This window comes from Bombus vosnesenskii, unplaced genomic scaffold (genome assembly GCF_011952255.1).
Source record: "Bombus vosnesenskii isolate JDL3184/JDL3185 unplaced genomic scaffold, Bvos_JDL3184-5_v1.1 scf7180000013297, whole genome shotgun sequence".
Lineage (NCBI taxonomy): Eukaryota > Metazoa > Arthropoda > Insecta > Hymenoptera > Apidae > Bombus > Bombus vosnesenskii.
In genome coordinates, this window is record NW_022882947.1 from 1,735,787 (window position 1) to 1,759,256 (window position 23,470).

At 41.0% G+C, this 23,470-nt stretch overlaps 1 protein-coding gene across 3 annotated transcripts in view; it reads left to right on the forward strand.

Moving 5' to 3' along the window:
* The window catches only part of LOC117233532, a 178,487-nt gene that overhangs the window by 140,323 nt on the left and 14,694 nt on the right, over positions 1 to 23,470 (forward strand). The window contains exon 7 of one of the 3 annotated variants that reach the window (XM_033493916.1): positions 4,835 to 5,251. The exons of the other annotated variants lie outside the window; for them this stretch is intronic. Within the exon in view, the coding sequence (XP_033349807.1) occupies positions 4,835 to 4,888 (54 nt within the window). The 3' untranslated portion in view covers positions 4,889 to 5,251. Of the gene's footprint in view, positions 1 to 4,834; positions 5,252 to 23,470 lie in introns of those variants that run through there. 3 annotated transcript variants of the gene reach the window in all.

The following is a 23,470-nucleotide window of genomic DNA, read 5'->3' on the forward strand; positions in this document are numbered from 1 at the left end:
GTTATATCTAAAGCCGGGCTTGAATACGTAGATAATTTCTAGAGAGAGAAGATGTAGATAGTTTCTGGGAAGAGTCCAATAAACTAATATCAAAATATCTGCTTTCTGGTTCAATTTAAATCTAACGTTTATGAGCATACTCGCCGGGATGTGTAACGACAGTAGCAAGAAATTAAGTGAGAAAACGATGGAATTAAACGTAGTGCTGTCCTGATCGTCTATCGAAGAAATAAAATAGCTCGAAGAGTTTCTGTCACCTGTTGCTAGGAAGTAAAACGTGAAACACGATTTTAAACGATGTAGCTTGTCCGCACGATTGGGAATACGCTATTTAAATTTCTATTATCATTACCTTTGTGCCATATAAATTTCTTCTTCTTTGACTTTACAATTCAGAAGCCTATTAAAATTCAAGCGCACTAAATAAAGAAATATAACTATCTTTCGAGCAGCCCGAAAACGTCTCAGAAACTTGACGAAGTTCAACCGCGACCAAATTCCGCCCAACACATCAACTTCAATGCTACGAAGTTGCAACACCAGGATTTAACATGAGTGGCCCAGGAAAACGGACACCGTGTACATTCTCTCTCTCTCTCTCTTTTCGGTAGAGGAATTCCTGCACGTCACCGTGTCCGCCCAGTGGCTCCGCCGAATCGCGGGGGACTCCTTATATAATTAACCATTAAATTATAAGTTTGGCTATCGAACCGCCGGCGAAGCTCAGCGCCGGACTAGAAGTAATTACTCGGCCCTGGAGGGGCCCCGGAACGGCAGCGACCTTAGCCGAGATCGTCGTAGAAAAAGAAGAAGGGACGCGAGAAGAAAGAGAGGAAAAAGAACACGTTACAAGCAGAGGTTGAAGAAGAGCGGATAAGTAAGAAAAAGGAAGGATCGTATCGTATGGCGAAGAAGGAAGAGAGAAAGGTGAAAGGGACGAAGGGAAATAAAAAAGAAGAAGGAAAGAAGAAAAAGAAGAAAGGTAAGAAGAGAAAGAAAAGGGAATAAGAGGGGTCGCGACGGCTACCTTACTTCGAGCACGGAATTGCCAGTGCCGCTTCCATCGGCGTAATGATCAGAGGCGGGACTTTTGCCTTTTTAATCGGCATTAATCGCGCCAGGGGCTCTATCCCGAAGGCAATGCTGTATCGTCGTTATGTTCCATGCCGCAACGACCCGACGAGAGCGATCTGCATTAATGCGGATGCCCACCTTTCCGTCCGTGTCCGCGGCTGGATTCTTTCGCCGGGATGAAATATCGAGCCAACCCCGGCCTCCGTACCAAAGTTATGAGGATTGCTTATTGGAATGCGCGCGCGCGCCGCAGCCGATGAACCGGACGGTAGCTGCAGGTGCAGGAAGTGAAAACCCGCTCTGCATCTACAAAATGCTTCGATTTGCGAATTGGAGTTGAGTTATGGACTGGGTAATATACTTTTTCTTTCTTCCTCCTCTTCTTCTTTTTGTGTGAAAGGAATGTGGATTTCTGTGATTCGGAGGAAGAGGGTAATTAAGGAACAGGATAGATTTTTTAATTTTATCATCGGAGAATAGCATCGATTAATTTTGATTTGAGATTCAGAGGATTTAGTTATTCCACGCTCTGTGTTTTAAACGTTACTTCACTGTTCCATGTAAAAATCATTGTCCTAGGATCATAACGCGAAGATTGTAACAATCAAAATTCTTTGCTATTGTTCGAGCCACTTGGAAACTTTAGTTTACCAGCTGCTTTCAACTATCTGTCTGTATTTTCATACTTTCGTAAGGAGTAACGTGTTCGCTACCGTCGTGACATCTGCGCGATGGCCCTAATTCATCGTGACAGCCGGGCATCATACACATGTGACAGCCATGGTTTTCAATTTTCTGATCACTTAAATAATTGAAATCTGCTTTGAACATATTGTCAGTTTAACACATTTTGTACGTACGTAGAGTGAAATCGTGCAGCACATTGTGATTTACTACTATAATAAACTGTATCTACACAATAAACCTGAAGCGGTCGGTTCTCCACACGCCACATGGTAGCGAGCATGTTAATATATTTCTGTCAAATCAACTTTCCAACACAAAAGACTATATCTTACGTAGGGCAAGTCAAGATCAAACGCAACAAGTTAGATATTTGAAAATATATTGCAGCTATTGTTACAAATATCGATTATTGAACCGTTTGTTTTGAAAATGGCAGCCATTTCTCGAAGAAATTGAGAAGACGAGAAATTTGCATATACTTTAACGTGATCTTTCGATTTATAAACAATTTATAATTGAAATCTTAAAATATTCGTTTGTCACAATGCAATTGAAATCTCTCTAATAGATGAAATCGCATAATCATTTATTTTGCAAATGGTGTTGTTAGTTCATTTCCTGTAATCTGTACGCTGTCCAACTAGACAAGGCACCAACAATCAGAATCAAATGATAGCAAATGTAATCCCAACCTTACTCTATCTTACGTAATATCGCATGTTCGAATGTGAACGAGTCGTTTAAATGCGAATCAGTAATATACTCGTAAATTATCATTACATTTATTAAATTATTATTATTACGATTAAATTAAAATGCTATAATTAAATGCAATTATTACTACATTTAAGGTATTATTAAATTAATAATAGCTTTGCCTTTATATTGGGTCGTAAGTGCAAACCTGAGATTGAGGAAAGTATTACATACAGTCGTTATCTTGCTTTCTTTTCTCAATGGATAACCTCGCATCAATGTTAGAATCTGACAGTGACACAGATACGTTTACCGCAGTCTAACGCAATAATACTACGATAATTGCAACTTATTTACTTCTAGTTCATTTATTTTTAACAAATCGATATTTATAAAGAAAAATGGATTAAGTCAGAAAAATCATCGAGCTCGCGAGCAACACTGCGCCGAGTACACGAGACGATGGATCTACATGATCGGGGACAGGATTTTTTCGAATGGTTTCAGATCGCTCTTGCGGCGGTTCGGTCGGGCGGTTCTCATCGCGTCTCGATGATCAGGAGGACGTGGCGCATTTCGAGGCGTCCTTAAAGGTGGCCACACACGTCGCGATCTCGGTACTCGTTGTCTTCTCTTTCACGTGGACGGTGCCGCAGTGGTCATCAGGGGTTAAACCAAAGGCCGAGCTTTGTCACCATTGCCGATCTTCGACCGTGTCTCCCAGTACTTACAGCCATCTAAACCAACGGCTAATCCCAATTTAATGTCGCGCTTCACCCTTCCTTTTCCTCGCCATCTCATCGTGTCACGTTTTTCTCTTTCTACCAAGCGATCGCTGCGCCTCCGTGTACCTCGTTTATCTCTCGAGCCAGCTCGTGAAGAGAACTCTTCTCCTAATGGTTCTCGAAATATCGTTACATCGGTTTAGAATGTTCCTCGGCTGCAGGGAAGAGCGGAGTGGAGGGTGTTGTTCAGCGAGGAAATTAATTGGGAACTCGATGAGACTTTGAATTTTGTGTTTGAACGTGGCACATATGGTGGTTTGATTGAGATTTTATCGCTGGATTAATGCAGGTACAGGTACATGTCCTGCTTCAAAAGTCTAAGGTCAGTTATTATATTTATTTGAGAAATTTATAATGGATAGCTTTTAATAATCGGTAAAAGATAACGACTAGTTCATATAAAGAAATATTCCTTTCTTTTCGTAAATTATTTCTACAACTAAGAATTTTAATAAGTTGATTTCTTTCGGAACACACGGTGAAGTATGGTTTAATTCGTAATGTGAAGCATTTCAAGACCTTAGGTCCAAGTGGATAACGAATGCTTCTCTTCTTCTTTAACTGTCTTGCGAAAAGAAGTAAATCGGGGCAAAAAAGAACTCGTAGCATGACCTCTTCTTGCGGCAGATCTTTTATCTTGTCAGCGAGCTATCGACTCTTTCAAAGAATTTCTCAGAATCGTGTCAGGGAATGAATTGATCGATCTACTCTTTTGTGCGATTCTAATTAAAAATTGCAACGTAGGTCGTGCATTCTTTTACACCTACCAGTCCTTGTTACGTAGGATTCATTATACTCTGATTTACATTCTGCATGAATATATTTCACGCGAATAAAAAGCAGATTGATTAATACGGTAAAAAATGGTCGCAAAGTGAAAAACATGGAAATACAAAGATCAAAGTGATATAAATTGAAAAGAAGTTCTTGTTCTGTTGAAACGAATTTCGTTCAAACGCAGAAATTTAGTTCTTTGCAGAAATTCCTTCGAGAAATCGTTCGATAGTTAGGTCAAATTGCAAACACTCGGAAATTTCTTAGATTCGTAACAACAGGATATATTCTGCGTGCCACGGGAAGAACGTTGTTCCACGGAATTTCCCAACATGATGGACATTCTTCCTGCCACTGGCATTCTTTATGAAACTGTTAAATTTGAATCGAAGAAACCGTGTTGGAAAATTCCCTGCGTTTATATCGCATCGATAGTCGGAGAATCTGAATGTTTTTTCCTCCTGTTTGAATTACGCGAAAAGAATTCGTCCTAGAATTCGTAATTTGTCAGCTCGATTTGCACCATCTGCGATCTTTTGTGATTATTGCGAATTTCTAACATACCTGTATCCAGCGGCAGATGTTAAACTGATCCGTAAAAAATAATAATTAAAAGTTGTAGAATTCAACTTCATAAGAATTCAAACAAGCATTACTCGTCTGAAAAGTATAGAAAAATGACGCCACAGCGTCACAAAATAAATTTTCTTTAACCGAAGAAAGCTATAATATTTCCAACATGTCAATCTTTCGCAATTTTCTGTAATACGAGATTTCTACAATTTTAATTAACCAAAATTTCTCTTTCTCTGTTGCAGGTAAGAAAATTATCCACGCCATACCGTAATGCCTTCTCTGATGCCAAGGTATGAATTAAAAGTTAATTTCTGGCCACCTACAAAGACTCGTAACGTTCAAAAGATGAATCCGTTCTAATAAATTACGATGAAAGCAGCGCGTATATTTAGTATACAAACGTGGGAGGATAGCATATGCATGTTTGACACTGACAAAAATAAATTCAGTGAAAGCTAGATGTCTAATGGTCGCGATGATAGAGGGTGTTAGCAAATCGTGAAATTAACTCTTCTTGTAGCGTTAATGACGGCTGATGTCGACTAACGTTGAATAGCGATCTTATCAAGAATAACGTAATTATCATGTTGCTCGAGGACCTCCGTTTAATGACGAAGCACCTTCGTTTTACACTCTCGTAATTTACTGACAATTTTCATTCGTTATTTCATCGGTTCGAATGCTGTGTAGATCTCGTTAGAGTTTTCTTAGTTAACATTGTGTTACGTCACACGCGTGCTTTTATAGCTCCAAAAAGATTATGAAAAGTCAGATAATAATTCACTATGAGATAAAAGAAATAATAATCTCTCTAAATAATAAAAATCTTCACGAGTGCCTCACCTTCGCTAGAAAGATGACAGAATAAGGAAAAGTGTCACGATGATTGATAAACGACTGTGCACGTTCCCGTTATCGCGCGATGTTCAACGACGTATGGGCCTAAAAGATGATCTTGCCGGATCGTTTATATCGATTCCTGGTACACAGCCAGATATTTTGCACACGGTGAATCTAATGCACGAACGACACGTTATCACCAACGTGCACGGAATCGACGCCGGCCTTAATTATGTGCATTAGCGCGATCATCATTCTCGTTATTATGGCGTATAGAACGCTGCGGCATGTTGTAGCACACGGCTTCAAGGAAGATCGTCATTAATATACTACTAACCAGACAGCCTTGTAGCACCGTGCGTTTTCAACAATGACTGCGATAAATCAATCGACCGGTGATATTTGTTTTAATTGAGGAATTTATTATCGCGCAGGTTGCAACAGTTACAAAGGATGTTCCCTCGAGGAGATGTGAAATTTCATTGAGGAAAACTGTATAGTTCTTTTGGAGCGATTTTAATGAACCTTTGAAAGCTCAATGAAAGTTTACAAACATATTTACATTCGCCGAGTTCAACAGTAATTACGTTTGTTAATTACAAACACATTTACATTGTTTATGTGTAATTTGTATATTTCTACAATAGAATATATGAATACGTACTATCTGTGTATTATTATGCCATTTAATCTTTTCTATTCAATGTGATTGTATTCAGTAAATTGTTTTTACCTTCCTAACTATTCATTTCAAAGAGAAACACAAATGGGTTTTGAACTGTGAATTATCTACGTAAATATTACAGAAATAATATAAATGACATATTGAAACAATCAATTCAATTGTAATAGTTGCTTAATACTATTACAGTACTGTTCATTGAATAATATTAAATATCTGTTATAATAATTGAGAACTTCTAGTATCGATGAACGAACGACCTGTTCCTATAATATAAACATTTTTCATTTTATGTATTATACGTTCTATTCAAACTGATACACTTTCTTACAGAGAACTTTTCTTTATTTGTTCGCATAAGAACTTATGATGTGGGAATGGTATCTAAGAAAGTTCCACGGTCTGTGTTTTAAATAGAACTTACTAAGATGTTCCATAAGCCTTTCGATCCCCGATTATTAACATTCAATCGCGAATCTTTAGCGTTTTAACGTCTTTATTCTGTTGAAAGCAAGATAATCAAGAAGCGAAGCAATGAAATCAAGATGATCATCCAGCAAATCGACATTATAATGTTGGAAACGAAATGAACACAAGGCATTCTCTCATATAATCGAGATAAATGTCACGTTCACGCTGACAGCTCTTACTTTCCTTGATTCTCACGGGTCCATACGCATCGTTTCGATTTTAATACCAAGTTTCGTGTCCAATAAAGGAGAAAGGGAGCCGTATATAATTGATGAACAAAAACGTTTTTGCGCGATACACGTCGAGACTCAAGAAATCGAGACATTACGTTGCCTCATCGAAAGCCAGTGGTCCCAATAAAATCTGTCGGGCCGATATAATTAACCATAAATCGTTTCATCGATCGATACAATCGGCAGATACATCGGCCCTCATGTACACCGCTCTTCTCTCAATTCCGTGTTTCGTGTAACTCGGTATTCTCGGTTAATATAATTCCTCGATAAGCGTGGCTTCCATGAAATACTCATTTTAGCTCTTTCCATACAAATTCCGGTCATTAAGGTTTACGTAGCTTGATCAATTAACGAATCACAATTAACGAATATTTTATCAAATTCCGAACGTTGATTCTCTAAATTTGACTTGTAGCAATCCAAATATTCGTCGTCGAATATTGTACAATGAACATTTTCTCTCTATCAACCCCATTTTTAACAGCAACTTGTCGAAGTCACTGGCGAAACCAAGCCACAGTAATACAATCCCCTTTCTTTGTCTTAATTACTTGCATCGAAACATCTCGCTCGTTTCATTCCTTCCTTTTTACTCGTCTCTCCCTCTTTCTTCTTCCTCTCTGCCCCCTTCTTTGTTCTTTCGGTTGCACGGGGTTACAGCGTGTCGCTCGGAGCCGAAGTTGTAAATTCGCCCCGCGGTTCGGTTGCGTGCCCTTTATAGGCAAGGGCTCTTAAGGGGCCACGTCCGAGTTTTAAGGTCCGTAGGACCGGTGGATCGCGGACATGATTGCATTTGCATTATACACGCCGCGGCGCGCACGCAGATTTATCTGCCCCTGGGGTTTATTTATCTGGAGTTATGGCAAACACTGACCGGCCTGAAGCCGGCCAATAACGTATGGTAATGGGAGGGCTCCGATTGACTTTTTTACCCTCAGCTGTCTCTCTCTTTTCTCCAACTAACCATCATTCTCCGTCTTCGCCAATACCTCACACTTTCTCTATTCATCTCGCTCACTCGTTACACTCTCCTTCTCCTCGTTCTTACACTTCCTCCTTTTCGTCTCTGTACGCCTATCATTCATTTCGCTCTTCATCCTCCTCTTACTTCCACTTTCCTCTTCTAATACCGCGTGTAACTCCGTCTAGTTCTCTTCGTGTTGCTTTCTCTGTCTTGCACGATCCTTCTCTTTCCGATAGTTTCCTCTCTGTTCACTAGCCAGTGCTTTTATTGGGCCCGCGGCCTATCATAACACGAACGATCGGTGAACCTTCGACCCTTGCTCGATCCTCCTATTTCGTTCCTTGCTTCGTCCTCTCGCTCTGTCTCCAGGGGTTTCTTTGTCTTTCTCCCACTGTCGGCGTGGTTTTTCCTATTCCTCTCCCTTCGCCGTTCATCGACGCGCGTTTTCTGCCAGCCTCGCCGCCCCTCGGGCCCCGCTTCGTTCGACGAACATTTGTACGCGATTCTTTCACCGTGCATCCTTTTAATGGATGCACGCTGCTTGTTCGGCGAATGTATATGGGTACGCTAGCTTCACCGAGTCGGCTGAATAAAATTTGTTCGCAGGATATACGGATTAGGCTGGATGCAGATGAGGGATGCGACGTTGCTACAGCCTTGAAGACCACGCGTTGGTATAAAACATGATTTAACGTGACATCGTTACAGTTTCGTATCGATAAAGCTACGCAGTTTGATAAAGTGTTAGTGTTACAACGCGTAAGATAGCGCACCGTTAGAAATATAAACGCAGTGAATCGTACGACGTCATACGCGTAGAATCACAACGTCGTAACGTCTTTTTGTTCGTTTAGACGTTAATGGCGAGGTTTCTTTAGCGGTCGGATTCTAAGTAGAATGTGACGTCGCGTGTCAGACGACCAACTATTTGTACTAGCGTTTCTTGGACGTGAGTATTACGAAGTTGAACCGTTTATAAGCTGTCGTTGTCATATTTATACCGCTTTCTTCTGGAAACACAATAAGAATGTTAGCTCGTGATTGTTTAGTAACTGCAATGTATTAATTCTTTGCCTTGAGACATACCTATTTTATAACTAATCAATGCTTTTAACTTTCACGACACGTGGCTATCATTAATAACGGAATGTCATTTACAGTCCAATATTAAATCTATCAGCAGCCATAAACGTGTCAGAAAACTATATAAACACCAGGTGCCGATGGTATTAATAAATATCCAGCAGATAAATACGAGTGCAAATAAACTTTCTTCTAATGCATACAAATCGAATTGGAAGAGTAATTGAAAGGTACCAAAACGAGTAGCATTAGCATAACGCTACCATTACTAATACTAACAGCAGCCCATATTAGTTTCGCATCATTCTCATTGAATGGTATACAACGACCAATATAAACTCGATTTTCTCCATCTTCCTCGTGACCCCGATGTCAAGTATCTCGACACGACATCTTCAATAACATTAATAAAATACTCAGGCGCCTAATTACGATCATCTAAATCGAAGCCCAGCATCTTTATACTCGAACTCTCGATGCCTCGCAACAGGCAATCCACGGCTGAGGCCAGAGATAAATTGGCTAGATCGCTCGGTTGCAACTATAATTCTGGTTGAAATCCTAGACGCACGCAAAGTGCACGCAACGCGCACGGCAATAATAACGCCGTTAAAACGGCCAATTACTCTAACAGCAGTTTTTCCGAGAGTTGCTTGCTGAATTACGCAGCGCCTCTCTCCTTTTCTGTTCCACGAAGGAAAGCTTTTCTCCTACGGTTCCATCGTAACCTTCTTCAACATGGATTAGGTCTATGAGAAAGCCACGGTACGGAGGCAGAAACATCGATTCCGCAGTTAAACAACGAGAAAGAACCATCTCCTTCTACGTTCCATGGTTTAGGAATGCACCATAAAACGAGCCAGACCCCTCGAAAGTGGCCACTTTAGTTTAAAGCATGGGTTCTGACCTGGCCAAGTTATGTGATTGCGGGTCTCTGTACTGAATGTAAAAGTACAGGGGAATTGTCTCGAAAGAACATTTTTTTCACGGCTTGGAACGGACAATGTAAGATTTCTTTTCAATTTTGACCAATGACGACGTGAAACGTATTTTTAGGGAATTCTCCGCCCATTTTTCTAAATTTCTCGTACATAGCTACATCTGCTATAATCTGACGTAATAATTCGTTAAAGGGAAAAGGAACGTTTGCGTTATTTTACGCGAAATATCAGCCGGTTCTGTCTTTGATTATTACACGAATCTCGATAATTGCAGTTCTTACTATACTCGTCGCAGAGATAATTCACAATGTCATTATCTCAGCGGTCTCTGCTCAAGTGTCATACGCGTCTTATGATGTGGCTGCAGCAAACGCCGAGGCGCAGCGTACACTTTATTACTCGCGAAATGGGCGAATCGCTCGCAAAAAGGGCAGCTGTCTCATTAGCGGTGCTGTACGAGCTGGTTGATATTGCTTGTAGCTTCTCGAGTACGCTGACGCGTCGCTGTCACCTTGCTCCACAGACACCTTTTGCCATATACTCCTCTCTTAATCCGGCGAAGTCTATCGTGTCAGCACGGCGAAGGAGAAATCGCCGTGATTCGCTAGTAGTTTTCTTTTCGCACAGAACGGCTCCAGGTACGAAGACCTGGGTAGATCGTTCATCTACCGACTTACGTATTTCTTTCTACATAAACATCGTGAAACTGTGATTTTTCAAATTTTCCAAAAATCATATCTCACACTTTTGAAAATTCCCATTTCGCCGTCACATTCGAACTTTATTCTAATCAACGAGCTGATATACATTTTGCGATCTTTCCAATGTTAACGCTATATTTCTTGGCTTCGTGAAGTTCCAAATTTCCAAGCAGCACCTTGAGCAAACCGTACAACGCCATTCGTCGACTACCAAATCGCGTTTATCGCAACGCGGCAAGACTCGATCTAACGCGAACCGATTGGACAGTTAATATCTCACTCCAGTAGCCTGGCGGTTTGCATGTCCCGTGCACGCGGCGTATTGGAAAGGTGCCTTTATACATACATCCATTCCTCGCGAGACTCGCGTGATGTATGAACGTATGTGGGAGCGGCCGTTACGTCATCTTCGTGTGCAACCGAGCAGTTCTGCCGTTCCGCAGCATCCTCGGCACGTGAATTCGCGTAAAATCGATATCGAAAGATTAAGGATCTTTGGGCAAGTCGAAAATCGTAAAACGAAGAAACAGTACGGTCCACAGTGGAGTATTTGCGTGGAAACGTTAGCTTGTGCGGAGAAAACATTCGAATATTTCATGTTTGGCAACTTTTTATTTCAGATGTTCTAGCACGCGTGCATTTATCTTCTTAAAGGGTCATGAAACATTTCTGATCGTTAAAGGAAGCATTTTCTTGGTAGTATGATCGTTCAGACGCTTTTTATAGCCAGAATTACCCTTTGGTAGGAACAGGAGTAACCAGATTCCCTGCACGATTAATAATAAACCGTAGTAGCATAGAAATTAGAATCGCGACGAGTGACGGGCGCTGTTAGTTAGAGGGGAATGCAATTTGTAAGAGATACACGGCGAGAACTCGTAAAATTTCAGTCGGACCGCAATATAAATTTCGCGATCGTAAAAGTCGTTTATGCTATCGCGCATACGCCAACACGCGTGCACCTCGCGACGAATAACGAAATCGATTGCGATTCCCAAGCGAAAAATCGTTAAACCAGAACGTCACGTACAAAACTGCTGTGTTTTACTTGCGCCGCTAAATCTTGTTAGGTAAACACGACTTACGTATTCACCGGTTGATCGCGATCAAAAACTCGGTTCAATTAGGCGCGACCCAGTGTCGATCAAATGAACTTTTCACTCGATTGCACGCCACTGTGAATTACGACGCTGTAAAAGCGTAAAGTGATTTCCGACATCGAAATCTGCTATTAAATTATTAAACTTAATTGGGAGCTGGCTAGAGACGACGTGATATAATGAAGTGGCTGTAAAGCGGCTGATGAAGAAGGGCCATTCTACTTACTGCATAGTAACTTGTTAATTCGAAAGTGTAAAATGATCATCAGCCTTATTTACGCCAAGTATTATTGATCTGTTTATTTCAAAGCGAATTACGCTGCAAGTGGCGCCTTTCTGTTTCAATTCAAATTTCTTTAGCTCGATATTGTTTTAATTTAGATTCGTTCCTGGAAAGATCTACTTACAAATAAAAAAAGAAACAGCGAGTAATAGCTATATAAAGCTATATAAAGATATGGAAGGAAAATTGACGAAGAATCAAGCGAACAGGAAATTAAACCAGAAATAAAGACGAACAAGTAACTATATAATTTTCGACTAACGTTTCAGCGATTTGTCTAATAAGGTATCTTAATTTATTACTCGCAATGTATCACAGAGAGTTGCGAAGGCTTAATCAAACGCGACTACTACTTAACAAGGAAAATGAAATTAGACGCAAAACCATGCTAAATGATAAATGAGGTGAATGTATCATTCTGTCCGGTTGGAATCGCTCGACTGACAAATTTATGTCACTGTCGGGGGTATTTTTCTCCGGTGCACCGCTGCCGGCGTTCCCGTTTGCCCCATGACATTTCTCTTGGCGTGGCGCCCACCACCCACGGTATTAAATGTCACTCTCTGAAAAGGACGTGATCGATGTAACCCCGGTTTTGCGTTTCGCTAGAGGGCCTTCTCGTGAACTTCTTCTGGCTTTATGGGAAACGACGCGTGCACACGATATTAACTGCATCATTTTCGAGTAGAATGGAAACGAACACTACGAAAATACCCTGCAGCCATTCGATGACAACAATCGCGTGGAATATTGAGAATGTAATGGGAACAACGGCGTATTGGGAAACGCTTTGATACGTTAACTGAGTTTAGAAAAGCAATGATAAATTAAATGGAAGTTTCTCTTCTTACGTAGAGGCGATTGCAGTTCTTCGGATAATTCTCTTCGGCTTATTTGTGTCATTTAAATTCACTTTACAACGCGAGATCTCTTATGACGTTTCACTGTTTTTTCCCTTTTTTTTTTTTAGGAGAATCATTACCTTTATAAATCGTATGAATTTTATGAATTCAATTGGTAAAAAGGAAATTTTATCGAACAATTTCATTCCTTTAACAGAAGAGGGCTGTCGTTAAATCCAAGATTCTTCGATAATCCTCTTCCTCTCGAACGCATATTTCCACGCCACTCATAAAATCCATAAAACTCGACGCTCTGTATAAATCAAATTCCCTCTGAACCGTTGCGCGCATTAAGAACACGTCCGCGAGGGAAGCAGACTAATAATCGTGGTCGGATGACAGCGATGGTGCCAGGTTAATTTGCGTGCAGGCCGTGTAAGCTACCTAATTGGTAGATACAGATTACAGCGAAACCCCTCATTTATCGGTAAACCCGTGGCTTTACGGCTGGTTCGATAAAGAAAGGGCTGGCTGTCGCCGCGAGGTGTCCCCTTCCGCGAACATCTCAATTCCTTTAATCTGCCATTTTTCTTCCTTTTTTTCCCCCCTCTTGCCCGCTCGGTGGTGTATCGTCGTCGTTCATTTGCGTAATCTCAAATGGCATCTGGAAAGTATGTACTCGTGTGTATGCACGATGTATGCCGATCGTACGGCGATAACCGGCCGGTGGAATCGCGAGAAAGGAAACGAGGTTATTCCGCGCGCGTAGGGATGAAGCGCGAGATAAACGAGCCGGGCGACGAGCTAATGACAACTCGCCGGAGAAAGTTGAACGCTGGTTGCTCGGACGGTAGCCTTCTTGTCTGACCCTTCGCGTGTCGAATGGCCGCGTGCGTGCCTGTGTAATCACTCGCTACGCCGATATTAGCACGCCCCAGCCGCTTTTTTCTGCCAAGGTGTATTCTGCCATGGAAGAGCCTCGCGGTTCTTCCGCGAAATTCCCTGTTGCGTAAACGATTTCACGAGTCTCGCGAGGAGGGTGTGCAATTGGGATGAAGAGAGAAAGAGAGAGAGAGAGAGAGGCGAACAGGTGGTTTTGAAGTAAAGGAGGGTTTGGGAAGAGCGTGGCGCTGGGCTGAGGGTAACGATATGGTACTTTAATTTGATTAGGGATCGGGTTAATGGGATGGCGGGTGGAGTGGTCGGCTGATTTAAGCAGCGTGAAGCCATGAGAGGAACAGGTAGTTGATTTTAACAACTGGACGGTAGGGATTGACAAAGCTATGGGAATTTGTAACTTTTAGTCTAGGTGATGTCTAGGTACGAAGTGTCAAGACCGATGTAGATCGATATTTCTCGAAAAATATATGATACTATATATTTCAACGTAATAGTCGTAAACTCAAGCCATCCCCGGTATGGCGAACGCGCGAGAGCATGGTGTGTCCCGGTCGATGCTTGGCCATTATTCAAACACCCGGAAGACGATCGAAGCGCATTGTTCGAGGTGGCCAACCGGCACCAGAGCCTGGATATCCGGGCTACTACCGAAAGACCACGAGGAACGACTCTGTACTGGGGAGAAAGGGGGAGGGGGTGGGAAGGAAGAAGGGACAGAGGCGAGCGTTTCTTCTGGTGGCGAACAGCGTGTAACACGTGGCAGTATCTTGTATCGGGGCCGCGATCCCCTGCTGGTAGCACGTTGTTCTACTCTATCCGCGGCGCTGCCATTCGCTTCTCCCCGCCGCGGATGCCAGTAGTGTGGCGGCGGCTGCGGTTCCACGGGGGACATCAGGCCGTCGTGGGGTCTCCACCGCGTCCCTGCAACCCCGCACGCCCCCGCCCAGATCCGCTGGCATGCCTACAAGAGTAGATTTCCTGCAGATAAACCGGCGACCGCACGGAGGTCCGCCGGTGGCCATAGGTGCGCTCTCCCCTTGACTACACAAGCGTGTGTGTGTATGTGTGTGTGTGTGTGTGTGCTCGCATATACGAGATCTACGTACGTAGGTGTACATGCGTGTGAGAGAGCCACGGTTATGGCTGTATAATATAGTCCCTCTGTTGCCCTCTCTTCTTTGGCCTTTCTCTGTCGCTCGTTCCCTCCGTGGCCGTCGAGTGCAGCCTGGGTTCAGCGGAGGTCATTGCAAGGTTGCCTTTCGAAGAGACCGCCTCGAACAGCCGAGCCTCTCCTCCGGGCGACCACTTTCCCCGTTTGATCACCCTGCTATGCTCTTTCGAGTGTTGCCGCTGCAACGAGTCAGCCCCGGAGGTTGAAGGTGAAGCCCGCGATGAGGTCGATGCGCTTTCTGCGCCGACGTTTTTACGGGCCGCTCTGTGCCTGCCCCGAGACGTGTGGGTGGACGATCCGAGGGATGACGAAGGCGTTCTGAGGGATCCACCGAAATTTTTGGAGAGACTGCTTGGTAAACGAAAGATCTTTGGTAAATATCAGTACGTACCGAGTGGTTCTTTGAAAGGTGGTTTGGATTAGGTTTGTTTAAGTGTTGTGGCATGGCGATGTAATTCGGATAGTTGTTGGAAATTAGAACGGTTTAATATTCCGTAGCTTGTATTTGTTTTTCCTCCAAGTACCTGTATATAGTAATGGAGTATTGTAATTTATTGCATGGTACAGTTGTACTTTTTTCAGGCTTGAAATTGTATTGACAGAGTGACTGTAACTACCTAGTACAGTTTCTAGTACTTCTACTAGAACGTTTATGGCGCTCTAGCTAACAAGCAATAATGATATGTTGCTTTGTAACGCCTTCCCTATTAGTTTAAACTGAAGTACGAAATTGAGTTTTTGACTGCTGTGTTTATAGACGTTTACTCGATATTTCCTGTATGTTTCCTATTTTTAGTATTACCAACAAGTTTTTAAGAATCCGCTCGTAAGTTCTTTAAACAAAAACGAACTATCGACTTTCTAAAAATTCTTCGGATTTTTGCCCAATAAAATTCTACCACACTCTTTACATTTCGTTCCGCTAAAATCACGCGCCAAGTTTATTCGCCATACGAAATTCAAATAGAGAACTTCGACTCGGAGATTCCACTGCGATAAATCTCGAACACGTGTTCGCAGGAACACTAATCGTCCAGTCTCTTTTGTGTTTCCGTTTTCATCTTTGACCGGCCACGAATTCCCGGCCAATAAATCACACCGATAATTTGCATTTCATCCATTATACCGTTTTAACTGTACAGTTCGTCGATAGGATCGCGGGTCTCTGCACGACACCGACTTTGAAAAACATTGGAACGTCGGTTCTCCGAGAAATTTCGCCAGCCTAGATAAAATATGTTCGTAGGGAAACCATCGGAGCTCGGGAATAAGACGTCATGCCGTTAATTTGTCTCCAAACTGGGCATAAATCAGCTTGCTCGATCTTTCCTCGAGCAAGGAAAAGCGCGAACACGCGGTATCAAGCTCGCCAGCTATGGATCTTACGCTTGTACTCGCTCGGATTGAGTTTTTAACTGTTTCCAACAAGTTTATCTTACCCCTCAGAATTCCTCCCCTATTTCGTGTAATTTATACGATGAGATAAATTAAGTCTTGAATACAGTTAATCGAAATTATAGTAAGAAACTACCGCGGCTTTTGACAAGATTCAAAGGACCAAATAAAATTATATATCTAATAAAAATATTCATAAACGCAGTGCTAAATATGTTTACAAAATTCAGTGGATATTCAAATAAATATCTTCCTCTCAAGAGAAACTATTTTTTCCCCATTTTCAAAGAAATGTAGCTTCGATTATCAAACAAAAAATGATTTTCTAATCTCCCAGAAAATTAATCAGTTTAACACGTTTGCATCTCGTCGATCGTTCCAATGACATACAGTACCCTCGTACACCTGACAGTGGACCGTCACTGCCTCGGTGGTGCGTTAACCGGAGGTGAACATTGATAGCACGAGTTTTCACCGGAAGTAAAGCGGTCGAGGTCGGGACCAAAGGTCAGGACGCACCTACGAGCACCATTCTAGAATTTAAATTAGCTTAGAAAGTTCAGGGTCGACTCGCTACGGGTCCGTGCGTACGCTCGTCGACGAAAAGCGGCACGGGAAATAGCTGCTTGTAGATCGATGGAAACGATAGCTCCCGGCTAAAGCGGGGAAATCGGTTCGATCGGAATTTTCGCCGCGTAGAATACCGTTGCCGCTGCTGTGAAAGGAAAAGCAGCTTGTAATTTGTTGCTTAACATGTTTGTTTTGCCAGAAGGCGCTCGAACATTACCTTTTGCAAGTGCATTTTCATCCGAACGACTAACTTGATTTAACACGGAGTTAAATTTACCTAACACTCTTGTTCGCATACGTAACTCTATGATGGAACATTTAAAATATTTAGAACGTTTCATCGGAAGACAATGATAGAATTACGGATAGAAGTTTGCTTCCATTTTTAAACAATTCTGTTTCTAACTATCGTCAACCGATGGAAACACAGACAGGAAAATTGCAGAGAAAAATTTTACCCACTGAATAAATTGACAGCGAAGAAGCCGATATAAATTTTTTGATCGTATTCTTCATGGCGATCTATATAATTCTATCGACAAACATTTGATAAATAAAAGCGCGATGTAACTACGAACGATTGACTCACCTAATGTGAAATAATGTAGCACACCGTTTCGAAACTCGAAATATTAAAGTATTCGTGTAGCTATCAGAATCGAGAACGTACAAATACTTATCGCCGGATCTACAGAGATTCAATTTTCTTCTGAAAAATGAGTACACGTTTGAATATTAAAAGAAATTGTGTTAGACACACGGCAGAGAGTATCTGATAAGTTCTTACAACGGAAAGCTAAAAGAAGCTCATTAAACAGATGTTACGCGAGATGAAGAAGAATTCTACTATTATCGAAGGAACATCCTAACGATAAATCATCGATTGGTTGATTTTCACCGGCAGATAATGCGTTTCGTAATGTGTCGAACTTGAACGAATTTAGATCTTGGCCTCTGCTGAATATACCCATCGGATCGAGGTTTACCTCATCAATCATGAATTAATGATTCACTGATTTGACAAGCACTAATACGTACAACGTCCTGGAGAAATTTGATAAACGCCATGGATCGATCGATGAACCGAAAGGTTCTTTCTTTAATGTTTGCTTATTTATTCGTTGACCAAGATTAATGAATTCTTTCTGTTAATCGTTGTAGCTTTGAAGTTTCCTCCTACTAATATTAGTACCATGCAGTGACTTTATACACAAAGAGATAAATAATATCCAGCGAAGATAAAGAAGAAAATATACATTAAGAAACTGAATAGTTTTAATAGAACTAGAAGCTTCGATATTTTAATTCTTTCAAAGCTTACTCACTTTTAATCCTCTTAGTCATAATTTAATTAAGTCTTCCGTATCCGATAGAAATCCATCAACAAATGTTATCTAGACATTATATGTAAAAGGCAAAAGTGACCGGTTCATTCATCAACGCTCGGTGCAAACCGCTGTAACTAGAAACGTCCAATTTGGAAAGTATACTTCTTTCATGACGTAGACACGGGGAATAAGGAAGGATTTTTGAAAATACGTACCCCAAAGGTGTAAAAAGAGGTAAAAATTTTCTTTCGATAGTATGACCGTGCCTCGCGAGTTGCCAAAATTGCAGACGTGAAATTCGCCATACTTATTCAACTCTTAGAGGTATGTTTATTCTCGAAAAATAGCCATATTTTTATATCCGTTAAAGCTGAAGATTTGGGACTCGGCAAACAGACTGCTCATTTAAAAAGAAACGGAATGGTATCAAAACAGAACGTGATACACATAAATTACCATAAAAACGAGCAAACACTGTGCGGGTGAAGCTGCGGGCGGCTAGTTAGATACCAATAATTCCCATTGCCTTGAGATTAGACTGGGAATAAAAAAAATTATTCAATCTACTTCGGTGCCATTCAATTTACTTCATATTGCATTATATTACGCTATACGCGTATATTATATTACTTCACGCTACAATTTCTATAGCATAAATAATACGGTAGAACGTGCCGGCAGCACAAAAATGGCAAATTATGAAAATAACAGTAGAAAATATCAATGCTGCCCGAGGCATTGAGTTTTGTCGATTTGCGAAATGGGTGCGCAGATGTAGGAAACTAGAATTTGCGAGCGGCACGAATCGAGCCGATTTATCGGCGCCAGTTTATCGCGAGCCGCACTTTAATAACGAGTTATTGCCGAGGACCGCGCCGCGAAAGAGGCAGGCATTTATCAGGGGTTTAGCCGATAATAGAATGCGCTGGTTCGTGAGCAGTACGCGGGGGCGGCAATTTGTAACAATGCCGGATAATAAAGTGTAACCACCCACGCGTCTCGTTCCTTGTTCCTCCCTCGTTCAACGCGTCTATGGGGTGGAATCACAGATCTGGAATCTAACCTCGATGTCTGTTAGATTTCAGCACTTCTTTTATGATTTTTCGACGATATTCCAGCAAGTTATTTACTCTTTCTGTAATACGAAGAGGTAAGAAATATTCAGCCATGTAAATCTAGTTCTTTAGTTATTTACTCGAAGAGACAGTTAGACGTTCATAAGTTGAATGTTAATTTCTATATCGTTTTGTCGACTTACAAGTCTCGTGTTGATTTACAAGTTGTATGTAGAGGGGCGAATATTATTAAAGTAAAACACTGTGTGATTTATCGTATTTGAAAGAAATAAACGTCAAGACCAAACTATCACGAATACCAACAGCAGATACCAGTTTTGTCTAAGTATACAGTGACGAGTATATAAATAGCGAAATTCCCTTTTCCACGAGTTGACAACTCGTATTGATTGGTGGAGAAAGCAATGGGCAAAAGCTATTTTTACGACGAAAAATTTGTTACTTTTTACTATTATTTTATTAACAACATGTACATTTTATTAGTAACATAGAATTATATTAACGATATATATGATACATACGAAGAGAAGATGTTTTCTCTATTTGTATATCGTGAAAAACATTCACCATTTTTATATATTTGGATATATATAAAGAACTGTGTATCAAAATGAATAAAAACGACACGTTGTGTGACGCTTTATAACCACAGTTTTACGTACTATCCCTTAGAACAAAAATTTGAGTTAAAGTTTGTTACATCGAGATATATCGAAGACTTCGTATTTCCCTATTTATATTTGTACATGACTTATTTGCTTACTCATTTAAAACTCACGAAACAAACTTGTTTCTTTTGTAGAACACACATATGTAACCTATTCAGCGGAAATCGGTTAAATCACCTGCATTCTCTAATCTAACAAGACAATCATCAGCAAGTATCAAAGATACATTCAATTCAAGTATCGTGCATTGAAATTTGCATGCAGATCACGCTAATCTGGATCTTCCTATCAAAGACTGTTATCTGCCTCATAACCGATGCACGCGAAAGAATATCCGTACCGTTATACATGCTAACAGGAAGCCAAGAAGCGAAGTTTCTTCTCGAAAACGTTTCTTGAAAGTCTAATATGATCTTCCTTCAAGAATATTCATCCTTTGTCTACTCTGGCCACAACAACGGCATTGATAATCTCAAATTTATCTCTCATATTATTTTCGCTGATAAAGAAGATACAAAAGGAAGAGACTTGCCGTATAAACGGACCTATAAACGCTTCTAACCTTTTCCTTTTCGAATCTAAATCTTTGATTTCCAGAAAGACCATTGCAAAAGCTATAACAATCGATCGTATAAAAATTAAGTGGAAAGGGTCAATTATCAATTCTGTTCGAGAGAGTAACCAATCCCTAGACTTACCTTTATGCATACCATGGCCGTTCGACACAGATCTTTGTCGCGGCTATCGCGATCTCGTTATCGCCTCGACCTTTCGTGCATTTTTCCCTCGACCTCTCGTTCGATACTTTCTCCGATTGTTCTTCTATGGATGGAGAGAGGACCGTGTAGAGGGCTACCGGCAATTTATTCCTCTCACGTGACCTGGTCTTATCGATTTCTCGAAATAAGAAGGGGGCACATAAGCTGCGAATTTGATGCTCGAAATATCGAGACGGCGGATCCGGTGCGATTTCCTTCGCGACGGAACGTAATGGTGTCGTGGCGCCATTCGAAGTCGATCGTCCACGGCCATGACGCTGATAGTTCGCAGGATCGGTCGCAATTTAAATTCTAAATGCGATCCCTTTTTGCTCTGTCGAGCAGATAAGCGCGTCGTTACGATCTTCTTTGGGGCTGGCTCGCTGACGGTTTTAAACGGATCGATAAATATCGCTGAACGTCTTGAACGCTGATATCGATATCTATTGATAATGTATTGGGCTGGATTTATTCAGTTATCACATTGACGACTGGTCAGGTAGATCTAGCATTTGATAACTATTGATATTTTATCTTTGTCGCTTTTTATACTCTTGGTTCGAGCGTTGGTATGATTTATTGTGAAAAGACTGGTTTCCAAGGCTTAATGATAAATGCAGAATGAAACGATTTCAAGCATTACGCGATAGAGACAAATTCTAAAGACTCGGTGCTTAGTAGAGTAGATGAAGAAAGAATTTTAGAGCGAAGAGCCACCCTCGGGCATATTGCACGCCATAAATTATGTGGTAATACGCAATCTTTCTTCCATTAAAATCGAGGAGAAAATTATCTCGTTTTTAAGAAACTTTGCTGCACGTTGAATAGATGTAGGATACAAACGTGCGATTCTTCGCAGTTTTCTTTTAGAGATTAAGTCAAGCGAAATCCGTGTTGACCGATTGTATCTCTCGTATTTGTGAAAATTGGAAGTCTGGTTGGACGTAATTGGATTCCATATTGAGCGTATCGATTACGATGAAAATGTAATTTTGAGAAATCGGAATTTAACGTAATTTATACGCAAATTGATTGTCTTGTTAAAAGATTGAGATTAATTCTGACTTAATACTGCATTAAGCATAGGTTATCGTAATTGTGTAATTAACGTTACAATATAATTCCAGCTTTTTACACGTCAGCAACTATTTCCTCCTGGTTATTACGTTCATGCATATTATATTCATGGCAATTTATTACGTTTCCGTCGAACAACTGCTATTTACCAAATCTCGTAATTATACTATATTTCACTGTACAATCCCATTAGGCAAACATCAATTAACCCGAATGCTCGAAAGCATCATAATCCGTGTTTAAGCAATCTCAACAAATGTTGGTCTGTAAAAGCGGCAGTTGCATTCCAGGTGGAAATCAACCGCAGATTGCCTCGAACTTGCTACCGTCTGAAGAACACGTCTCGCTAATTAAGAGTTAGCTATCGTCCGACTCTATCTCTCAGTGAAAACGTAAAATCGAAATATAGGGCTCCTGTTGCATTCCTTCTCTCCAGACGAATTTACCATCTAACTTTCCGTTAGAGAATCCACTACTCGATATCACTGATTTTTTCTTCGTTTCTATATTTCCGTTCGAATAAAACGAAGACAAGTTTCGATGGAATTTGCGAACTTTGACTTGTGAAATTTTGCGAAATTTTATACCGAGAATTTTCAATACGAAGATATTACGAAAGTTTGTTCGTCGGCGGGTGATTAGGGAGATAAAGTTTTGAAGATTCGCGAGTGAAACAGAAGATCGAAGGATGCTACGAAAATAATTTTTATTCGAAGTAAGCAAAATTCGAGTCTTCGTTGAAATTGGTTTTAAGTAGACCGGAACGTTATACTATTAAATTTAACGACGAATCGTCCTAAACGTATTAACAGGCTTTAAACGTAAACTGATTATCCTTCAATAAACTCGAAACGACGTCATCAAAGATAAATCAGACGAGAAGAACTACCCTTACAAACTACCATTTAACTACACCGGCAATAACCGCGATATCTTTGTCCGATCCAAAGAACAGGATAATCTTTCTGCGCTTGAAAACCATTTAAAAGATGTACAACTTCCTATTCGTTGCATCGAGTCCCATCGAGCAAACACGACTTCGTATATCGCTTCATTTCCATCCGTTGTCGGAACGTACAACGAGGAAATTGTCCCGTAACGAGCCTCTAAATTCCCATTAAACAAGGCCAGCGTGAAAAAGGCGCAACGACGAAAAAGCTCGCGACTACGGCCGTCCTTGCGGACAACGCTCGTGTCGTCGTGTAATTGAGAGACATTCAGAGTGCATTAGCGCTGCTGGCCAGGGGGCAGGCAGGCGTATTAATTGCTCATCAGCAGTAATGAAGGGTTTGTAAGCCGATATTAGCATAACTAACAGGTTTCCCGGTAATGAAGCCACGCTCACGGTCACGATGCCACCGGTCTCTTTATGTCCTCCTGGACCCTTCGGATATCCTCGCGTATATGTAGAAGACTATGCTCGATGGATCTTTCATTAAGTACACGGAGAATATCTTTGGTATAGATAATTCGCGGTTGAAACTTCGATGCATCGTGTTGCAATTTGGAAATTGCGAGGTGAGAAAGGACTATTACGTTCCTGGATTGCTACGTCTCTTATGGAAAGTATAATAATATCGTGTTTGTACAATGCAAACTGGAGATCATCGTGTAAAGTCGAAAGGGAAGCGGAAATAAAGATATATAGGGTCGGTTTATTTCGAAAGCGATGTTGAGTTCATTTTTTTTTTAAATTCACATATAATAGTTATAAACAATTTATAATTTCAGTCTTAAAATATTTGTTCGTTTTAATCAATTGAAGTTTCGTTGATAAATGGAATCTCATAAT